Source organism: Cherax quadricarinatus, chromosome 49 (assembly GCF_038502225.1).
Source record: "Cherax quadricarinatus isolate ZL_2023a chromosome 49, ASM3850222v1, whole genome shotgun sequence".
Classification (NCBI taxonomy): domain Eukaryota; kingdom Metazoa; phylum Arthropoda; class Malacostraca; order Decapoda; family Parastacidae; genus Cherax; species Cherax quadricarinatus.
In genome coordinates, this window is record NC_091340.1 from 7,940,091 (window position 1) to 7,950,734 (window position 10,644).

Consider the following 10,644-nt stretch of genomic DNA (forward strand, 5'->3'; position numbering starts at 1 on the left):
TGAAATGGTAGAGAATCTTTTTCTGAAGGTAATAAAACAAAAAGTACGAAATTTGATGGAAAACTGACGAAATTATGCTCTCACGAATTTTGATGTGTCGGCGATATTTACGTATCGGTGATTTTGCCGACTTTGACTCCCATTTTAGGCCAATTACCTTATTCCAGTCGACCAAATTCTTAGCTATTTCACTAGTATTACTTCTATTCTATCGATTGAGCACAAGAAATCGCCAACTCAACTGTTTCAACTACAAAATAAAGTGCTTGGAAATTGGTAATTTGACCAATTTAGTGCAAAGTTCAAAATATTCCAATTTCAAAATAGGGTCCAGAATAAACAATGCAGGCATTCCTGGCACTAAACTAACATTCCCTCTGTTCATTAGTTACGTTTTCAGGCTTTACAAATGAATTCCATTTTGATTTTTAATTTGCAAAATGAATTTTTATTCAAACCAAAAAATAGAAGATTTGCTGTCATGCAATATTGTAATACATAATTGTATAAATAATATCAGCACATTTGTGTGTAATAGATGTGCGAGATCATTTGTTTACTCTTGAACATCGGCAAAAATTTAATATTTCCACTACTTTGAGCTCAGTTTCAAGCCATTTTCAGTACTAAAGTCAATCAAAATCATCTCTATTTTTGAAGGGGTCATCCTCGAAAAGGTTGGAAGGATGGGGCAAGGGAGGTTTTGTGGGCGAGGGGCTTGGACTTCCAGCAGGCATGCGTGAGCGTGTTCAATAGGAGTGAATGGTATTTGGGACCTGACGATCTGTTGGAGTGTGAGCAGGGTAATATTTAGTGAAGGGATTCAGGGAAACTGGTTATATTTATATAGCCGGACTCGAGTCCTGGAAATGGGAAGTACAATGCCTGCACTCTAAAGGAGGGGTTCGGGATATTGACAGTTTGGAGGGATATGTTGTGTATCTTTATACGTATATGCTTCTAAGCTGTTGTGTTCTGAGCACCTCTGCAAAAACAGTGATTATGTGTGAGTGAGGTGAAAGAGTTGAATGATGATGAAAGTATTTTCTTTTTGGGGATTTTCTTTCTTTTTGGGTCACCCTGTCTCAGTGAGAGACGGCCGACTTGTCATAAAAAAAAAATCTTCCATTCTATCAAATGAGACCAAGAAACAGCAAATACAACTATACAAAACATACGAAAAAACACTGCAAAGTTGCTGTTTTAATCAAAAGTTACAGTCTCAGTTTTTTTTCTCTCATTATGTACTATGTGCTGCAGGATTTGTTTTATGTGGTGCACACATACCACATAGATGTATTCTCTCATATCTAGGCCCAAATTTACCTCTCACAGCTTATCAGAGTGAGCTGAGCTCATGGCATATATCTACGGTTTGGACCCTCAACGTAAAGCCGTAGATCTACAGCATGGACCCTGAAAGGGTTAAGAGATGAATATATTAAATTAGATGTCGGTAGTGTGTTACTGATTGCTTTTGTAGTATACTTAGATAATCCCAGCTGTGTTATAGATGGGCTCCCTGGCTAGCTGTGACGTCACGAGCCCCTTACATGTGAGCCGCTAGCGAGAGACATCCCTCTCATTTCCACCCTAGGCATAGACTCAACAGGCAGGCCTGGGGTTTTCCCCTCAAGACTCTCCAATCATACACCTCCTTACAACATCCTACATGTGTATTCTTTCGCCTATATCTCCTTGGAACCCCTACGATAAATGGTGGCAGCGGTGGGATGCTGGCTTGGCTGTGGGTAGCTGGCGTCTCTAGGCCTCCACATGCGGTCACACACAATGGCTGTCTGGCTTGGTAGAAATTAATTTCCGTACATCTGCGTAAATCTCAAATTTTCGTGACCACTGCTGCACACCATTTATCATAGGGGTTCCAAGGAGATACAGGCGAAAGAATACACACATAGGATGTTCTAAGGAGGCATATAACTGAAGAGTCTTGAGGGGAAAAGCCCAGGCCTGCCTGTAGTCTATGCCTAGAGTGGAAATGAGAGGGATGCCTCTAGCTAGCGGCTCACATGTAAGGGGCTCATGACGTCACAGCTAGCCAGGGAGCCTATCTATAACATAGCTGGGATTATCTAAGTATACTACACAAGTAATCAGTGACACACTACCAACATAGGGAGAGAAAAATGGGAATAAGAAAAGCAAAAGAGATTACAAGTTTAAAGTCACAAGGGATTCAAAGATTAACTCAAAAGCTTTGTTTCAGATGTATAGAAGTAAGATTAGGAACAAGATAGGCCCTCTCATAAGTTATTCGGGTCAACTCAATGACACTGATAAAGAAATGTGTAGAATTTCTAACACTCATTTCCTCTCAGTTTTTACGCAGGAAAATACTAGTGATATTCCAAAAATAATAAATTATGTAGAACAGGAAGAAAATAAGTTATGCTCAATCAAAGTCACTAGTGACATGGTTCTCAGACAAACAGATAAAACCTAACAAATCCCTGGGATTTGTTAGGTTCTAAAGGAATATAAGGAGGAACTTGGCAAACCTTTAGCTAGTTTTTTCAACATATCACTACAAACTGGCATAGTGCCATATAAGTGGAAAATATCAAATGTGATACCTATCTACAAAGCAGGAGACAGGTCCTTAGCTTCAAACTTTAGACCAATAAGCTAACATCCATAGTGAGAAAATTAATGGAATCTATAATTGCCAAGACTATTCAAAACCACCTTGAAAGCCATACTGATTAACCCTTTCAGGGTTTTGGCTGTACTAGTACGGCTTACGCCCCAGGGTTTTTGACGTACTAGTACGCCTAAATTCTAGCGCCCTCAAATATAGTGAGAGAAAGCTGGTAGGCCTACATATGAAAGAATGGGTCTCTGTGGTCAGTGTGTGCAGTATAAAAAAAAAATCCTGCAGCACACAGTGCGTAATGAGAAAAAAAAACAACTGACCGTGTTTTTGGATTAAAACAGCAACTTTGCACTGTATTTTCATATGGTATTTATTGTTGTATTCTAGTTTTCCTGGTCTCATTTTATAGAATGGAAAACATGTTACAGAAATTGAGGTGATTTTGATTGGTTTTACAATGAAAAGTACCTTGAAATTGAGCTCAAAGTAGCAGAAACGTTCGATTTTTACCAAAGTTCAACAGTAAACAAATCATGCCAAGCGTCCAATACACGTCAACTGGAGAGTCTAATATTCTTTCACAAGTGCGCTGATATTTATACCATTTCTACACTAATGCAGTAGTCTGCAAACAGTAAATCTTCTATTTTTTGTAAGAATAAAAATTCAAAGTGGAAAGCCAAAGAAATATAAGAGGGGCCTGGGGATGTGACTAACGAACAGAGAAATTGTTATTTTAGTGCCAGGAATGCCTTTCTTGTTTATTCTGGACCCTATTCGGAAACTGGCATCTTTTGCAATTTGTGTGAAATTGGCAAAATTGCTAAATTCTGACCACTTTATTGGATAGTTGAAATCGGTAAATGGGTGGTTTCTTGTACTCATTCGATAGAAAAAATGGAGTTCTAGCGAAATAGTTATGATTTTTGTCAACTAGTACACTGGAATTGGCCGAAAATTGGGCTCAAAGTGGGAAAAATCGCCGATGCATAAACATCGTCGAGACCGCTAACTTCGTGAGAGCATAATTCCGTAAGTTTTCCATCAAATTTCATACTTTTGGTGTCATTATGATCGGGAAAAGATTCTCTGTTTTCATATTTTTTTTTTTTTTAGATTTTGGGACCCTGAGAACAAGTCTCAGAGAGGGCCTGGGAACCCTGAAAGGGTAAGGGTTAACCCTTTGACTGTTTTGGTCGTATATATACGTCTTACAAGCCACCGTTTTTTATGTATATATATTCAAATTCTAGTGGCTTCAAATCAAGCAGGAGAAAGCTGGTAGGCCCACATGTGAGATAATGGGTCTCTGTGGTCAGTGTGCACCATATACAAAAAATCCTGCAGCACGCAGTGCAAGAGAAAAAATCCGACCTTTTTTTTTTTTTTAATTAAAATGCCAACTTTGTGGTCTATTTTCGTATAGTATTTATGGTTGTATTCTCATTTTCTTGGTCTCATTTGATAGAATAGAAAACATGTTATAGAAACAGAGGTGATTCTGATTGGTTTTACTATGAAAAGAACCTTGAAATGGAGCTCAAAGTAGGGGAAATGTTTGATTTTTGCCGATGTTCAAAAGTAAACAAATGATGTCATTTTCCAATAAATGTCCAAGTAGCCATTCTAATATGCAGTCATGAATGGGTTGACATTATTTATACAATTATTACAATATTGCAGTAGTCTGCATAACAGTAAATCTTCTATTTTTTGTTTGAATAAAAATTCAAAATAGAAAGCAAGAGTAATATCAGAAGGGCCTGGAGACGTGACTGATGAACAAAGAAAATGTTATTTTAGAGCCAGGAATGTCTGCACTGTTCATTCTGGACCCTATTTTGAAATTGTCATATTTTTTAATTTTTGCAAAATTGGCCAAATTGCAAATTTCTGACCATGTTATTGGGTAGTTGAAATTGGTAAATGGGCAGTTTCTTGTACTCAGTCGATAGAAAAAATGGAGTTCTAAAGAAATAGCTATGAGTTTGGTCGACTGGAACAATGGAATTAGCCGAAAATAGGGCTCAAAGTGGGTGAAATTGCCAATTCGTAAATATCGCCGAGGTCGCTAACTTCGCGAGCGTAATTCCGTCAGTTTTCCATCAAATTTCGTTCTTTTGGTGTCGTTGCAATCAGGAAAAGATTCTATCATTTCATAAGAAAAATTTTTTTTTTTTTTTTGTAGATTTTGCGACACCGGAAGACACCTCAGGATTCGGGGTTGCGACAGTCAAGGGGTTAATGAATCTCAGCACAGTTTTACAAGTGGTATTCCTGCCTTATGAATTTACTAACTTTTTGCCACTAAGGTAACTGAGGAGGTAGATCATGGTAATGAATATGATATTGTGTATATGAACTTCACTAAGGTTTTTAATAAAGTTCCATAATGGAGGTTATTGAGGAAAGTTGAAGAACAATGAACAGGAGAAATTTTTTCCTGGATAGAAACAAGGCTGATACATAGGCAACAGAGTTTGCATAAATGGGGAGAAATCAGAGCGGGGACGCATCACAAGCTATGTTCCACAGGGGTCAGTGGTGGGCCCTTTGTTGTTCACAATTTACAAAAGTGACACAGATGAAAGAATAAATAGCAACATAAGCAAGTTTGCTGATGACACCAAAATAGGCAGTCAAATTCATTGACGAGGACACTAGAGTGCTCCAGGAAGATCTGAATAGACTGATGCAGCGGTCAGAGAAGTGGCAGATGGTGTTTAACATACACCAATGCAAAGTTGTAAGTGGTGGAAAGATATAACCATGACACTTATACACTTGATAATACTGACTTAATATCACTGATTGCAAAAAAGATTTAGGAGTTTTGGTTAGCAGTAACCTGAAACTAAGGCAACAGTGCATAAGTGTTCACAATAAAGCGAACAGAATTCTTGGCTTCATATCAGTAAGTATAAATAACAGGTGTCCTCAGGTCATTCTTCAACTCAATATATCATTGGTTTGGCCTCGTGTAGATTATGCTGCACAGTTCTGGTCACCGTATTACAGAATGGATATACGTAAATGCGCTGGAAAATGTACAAAGGAGGATGACAAAGTTGATCCCGTGTATCAGAAATCTTTCCTATGAGGATAGACTGAGGGCCCTGAATCTGAACTCTCTAGAAAGATGAGGTGTATAAATGGAAAACAGGAATAAAGGGGTATGTAAATAAGATCCTAAAAATATCTAACCAAGACAGGACTTGCAACAATGGTTTCAAGTTGGAAAAATTTATTCAGAAAGGATATAAGAAAGCATTGGTTTGGTAACAGCTGTGAATGAGTGGAACAAAGTTCTGAGTAGCATCAGTTAAGCTAAAACACTGCATAGTTTTAAAAATAGGTTAGACAGTCGTGAGTGGGTGTGGGTGGATGTGGCTCAGACCTGACTAGCTTAGGCCAGCAGATGACTTTGATATGCCTAGAATGGGCCAGTAGGCCTGCTGCAGTGCTTATGTTCTTATGTATAGCCAAAATCCATAGCACAACAATCCCTTATCTCTCACACATCCATAAAGCTATTTTTTAGTTTAAACATCAACTGATATAACTAATGCAGATACACCTAACATAGATGAATGCATATCATTCTTGCCATAGTAGTTATCCCAAATGTCAATGAATAGTGTCGTAAACTTCCTTGCGGTACGTGTCTGGTCAGAAATTAATACAAATTGCCTCATTTATATTATGCTGCTCAATTCTAGTCTCCATATATTACAAAATGAAAATAAATGTGCTGGGAAGCATACAGAGAAGGTTGTCCAAGTTGATCCCCTGAATAAGTAACTTTTCCTAAGACAAACTGAAGACTAAATTTGCACTCCCCCAAAAGATGTAGATACAGAATTAAAAAGACTTAAGTATACAAATGGAAAACCAAAATAAACAAAAGAGATATATATAAATGTTGAAAATATCTAACCAAAACAGGATTCTCAGCAATGGATTCAAGTTAGAGAAATTTTGATTTAGAAAAGCAATGATTTGGGGGGGGGGAGGAAATTGTAGACGAGTGAGCAAACCCGCAAATAGCATCAATGAAGGGAACACTTTAGGTAGCTTTAAGGACAAGTAGAACAGGTACATGGGTGGGTGTGGTTGGGTGTGACTTGCACCTAACTACTAGCATGGACCAGCTCTACTGCAATAGTACTCCACTATTTTAATGGTCTTATTTCTAAAAGATTAAATACTTTTATATACCTGTATACTGTTAATTCTTTTGTGTTACCATAAATTGTTCAAAATTATTTGCATATGTGCACATTATTAGGACCAGTATAAATGCTTAAACTCCTTGTACTGTATTTGCAGCGCAAGTTTTTTAGGACAATCTAAAATATATTTATGCACAAGTATAAATTTTAACAATGGTTATGATAGCATACAGATGTTGATATACATGGTATATTATGTCTACTGAACTAAGGATAACTCAGAATTTAATTATTATTCTCATGTGTAAGTGATAAAATCATTGGGGTCATACAACACCTTGGGAAAGAGAGGCAATTAGACTAGAAAAAAAAAGGGGGGGGGGAGGCAGCTCCTTACTTCCCTTTCCTTTAAAAGATTAATAAAATCAATGTAGATTAAAGTTGCTTGTCATACTGCTCAACATATCTCTGTTGTACATTATATTCACAAAGCACTTAACCCATAGGGATCTTATTACACCTGGGGAATGAGAATCATGTTTAATCCAAGGAAGGAAAGTGTACCTGCAATTCCTTTCATCAAGAGTCCCTGATTGGAATCTAGGAACTCCTCCCCTTGATTACAATAATGGGGCAGACCTAACACAGTAGTGGTCATAATGCACCTCTATAGTTTTCTATTCTCTGTAATAAACTGAAAAAACCCTTATTGGGTGGAACATCTCCTAGTTACTGTACACATCTTTGCAAGTTTATTTAGGTACAGGTATACAATCATCATACATAGTAACGTGTATATTACCTAGGATAACCCAAAAGTCAGTGACTATTTCCACTTGGGTCCTTGGGTAAAATATATGCCTAATAAATGCCCTAGTTACTGCAGGTGTCTTCCATTGTGTGAAAAATCTTATATAAATGTGAGTTACTGTTCAAGTCTTGCCTACACTTATTAATCAACACTGATAACCTCAACTAGGTTCCATCCAAACGGAAGGACACATCCAACCTCTTGGATCAGGAGCCTCAAGAAACATCTCGGAAGAGGCTTGGTGGTGCAACCGCTGCATTCTCCATATGAGAAGCCAGATTCCATCACAAGTATTCTTGGCTAGGGTTGCTTAACAGGTACCACCACTACCACCACCCGGTGGCCTCACATACCAGCCTCTGCTTCCACAAGTCCTTGAAATAATTCCTGACTCCTTGCCCCCAGGCACCACAATGGAAATAAGTCGCACTCCTTGACTTTACTAAGGTTTACCCCAGGTTAAATTCTACGCAACTTATCACATAAAACCACTAAATTTTTCACAATATATATAATAGGCCTATATAAACAAGCCTAGCTGCACTTGCCCCTAAACTTGAGTATAAGCATATCAATACTCCCTGCCCGCTACAACCCTCACTTGTCCAGGAAATATGTTGTCAAACGAGAAGTGGAGGTGGTTTATGAGGTAGTTTTAAAGTGGTAAAAAGTGGCTTTTGCCCGCAATGAGTGAGTGACCGTCCTTGAGGTGACATGCGCACTCAGGAATGCGGCTGTGACCACCTTAACATTCTCCTTCACTCCCTACACTCACACTTAATACGCATTTACACACCTTAGTCGTCATACTACGCGCAATGCTAACACTGTAATCAATGCAAATCCATTAGCTAGGGAAATACTCAATTTTGGTAGCGGTACAAAATTACGGAAATCAGTCAGGCAATCCAAATATATGTGCTTCAGTCAAGCATCACATCACAGGCCCTTGCAACACTCTCGGGTACACTACTACTGCCAACACTACTATCATCCACCTACTGTCGTGCTGGAAACACTTCCTAGGATATGGATTTTGTACATTAGCTCACCATTTCCCGGTGAAATAGTGTGAACATCAACGCCCATGGTGTTGCTTTCTCAAGTCTCAGGAACACAATAGCAACCTCGGCTTGCTGCCGCCATCCACACCCACACCTCCTACCGCAACAACCAACATTAATCTCTCATCATTCTGCATAAATGTGTATAATTCAGCTCTTTGGTAAAACAGAATTTTAATAATGCTTATTGGGAAAATGAGCACAAAAGTAGAAATGCAATCGACTTTATTTGGTAAACTAGTTTGCTCTTGCGTTTGACAGTGGTGTTTACGGCGTTTTGCTGGTGTAGAAATTAAAAATAAAATAAAATCATGTGAAAGTGCTAAACCCGTAAGAGTTTATGGAGTCCTTGGAAATGGAAACTAATAAATTTTGATCCAAGGAAAGGAGGGCTGCTCGAATTCCTTCCATCAAGAGCCCTCCTCGTCGACAAGGATCCCAGTGGAAATGTCGCATTTGTTTTACTTTATCAGGTTATTCTAAGTTCAGTATTACATAATTTCATATAAAAGAAGCACTAAAAGATTGAAATTATACATGAGGCGAAAATAAAGTCATGTGAAGGCTTCCCTCTAGAAGCGTGTAGAAAGAATGGAGCAGGCAATACTGCACCTCACAATCCAATAATATTTAATTACACTCATGCTAGGCAAAATGTGCACCTTTAGACGCTTTTTCCACAGTTTTTAGAATGGCCTCTGTAAAATCCATTTAGTCCTCTGAGTCTGGTATATCATTTAATGCAAGATGAGATACAGAAATTGTCAGATCAAGGAGGCTAAGCATGTAGCCAGCAAAATAATATATGCTTCTTCAGAAAGACTAGCATCCGCTAGAAAGTAAAATTAAGGGGCCTAAAAGCCCCAGTAGGCTCAAGTCTGCAGCGGTGTTAATAATAGGTAACACTTCTTTAAAGCTGTATACTCTAACCTATATATCAATTTGCAAGGATAAAACATTTTTTTACACGCCGGCCGTTTCCCACCGAGGCAGGGAGACAAAATAAAAGAGGAAACACAACCGCCATCATTCATTCAATGGGTTTCTTGCCCGAAGTGTACTGGCATCACAGTTCAGATGACCCTCTGAACTGCAAAATCCCCACTCTTCTTCCAGAGTGCAGACATTGTTTCCACCCATATCATAAGAATCTTTGAAAGGGTTCTAAGAAGCAACATCGCCAACCACATAGATATCCATCAATTACACAACCCAGGGCAACATGGGTTTAGAGCAGGTCGTTCCTGCCTGTCCCAGCTATTGGACCACTATGACAAGGCCCTGGAAGCTGTAGAGGATAAACAAAATGCAGATGTAGTATACACACTTTGCAAAAGCCTTCGACAAGTGTGACCACGGTGTAATAGCGCACAAATTGTGTGATAAAGGAATAACAGGAAAAGTTGGCAGCTGGATTAATAGCTTCCTGACGAATAGAACACAAAGAGTAAAGTCCGAGGCAGCCATGGTAAAAAGCTCTGTTGCACAAGGCACAGTACTCGCTCCCATCCTATTCCTCATCCTCATATCTGACATAGACAGAGATGTAAGCCGTGTCTTCTTTTGTAGATGACACGCGAATTGCCATGACAGTGACCTCCATCGAAGACACAACAAAACTCCAAGCGGACAGCAACCAAATCTTCAAATAGGCCACTCAAAACAATATGAAGTTCAATGAAGAGAAATTTCAACTACTCAGATATGGAAAACTTGAGAATATTAAAACTGTATCAGGGTATACAACAAATTCTAACCATACAATAGAGCGAAAAAGTAATGTGAAGGACCTGGGAGTGATAATGTCAGAGGATCTCGCCTTCAAAGACCACAACAATGTATCTACCGCATCTGATAGGAAAATGATAGGATGGATAATGAGAATCTTCAAAACTAGGGACCCCAAGCCCATGATTTTCATCAAATCGTTTGTTCTCTATAGGCTGGAAGACTGCTGTACACCAACTGCCCTCTTCAAGGCAG

The 10,644-nt window shown here is 38.7% G+C and overlaps 1 protein-coding gene across 2 annotated transcripts in view; it reads right to left on the reverse strand.

Annotated features, from left to right (window-relative positions):
- The window catches only part of Fkbp12 (peptidyl-prolyl cis-trans isomerase Fkbp12), a 31,553-nt gene extending 22,788 nt beyond the window's left edge, over positions 1-8,765 (reverse strand). The window contains exon 1 of one of the 2 annotated variants that reach the window (XM_053788486.2): positions 8,650-8,765. In XM_053788486.2, the coding sequence (XP_053644461.1) occupies positions 8,650-8,686 (37 nt within the window). In that variant the 5' untranslated portion in view covers positions 8,687-8,765. The remainder of the gene's footprint in view (positions 1-8,649) is intronic. The other variant, XM_053788487.2, reaches the window with a different exon arrangement.
- Between the last annotated feature and the right edge of the window lie 1,879 nt (positions 8,766-10,644).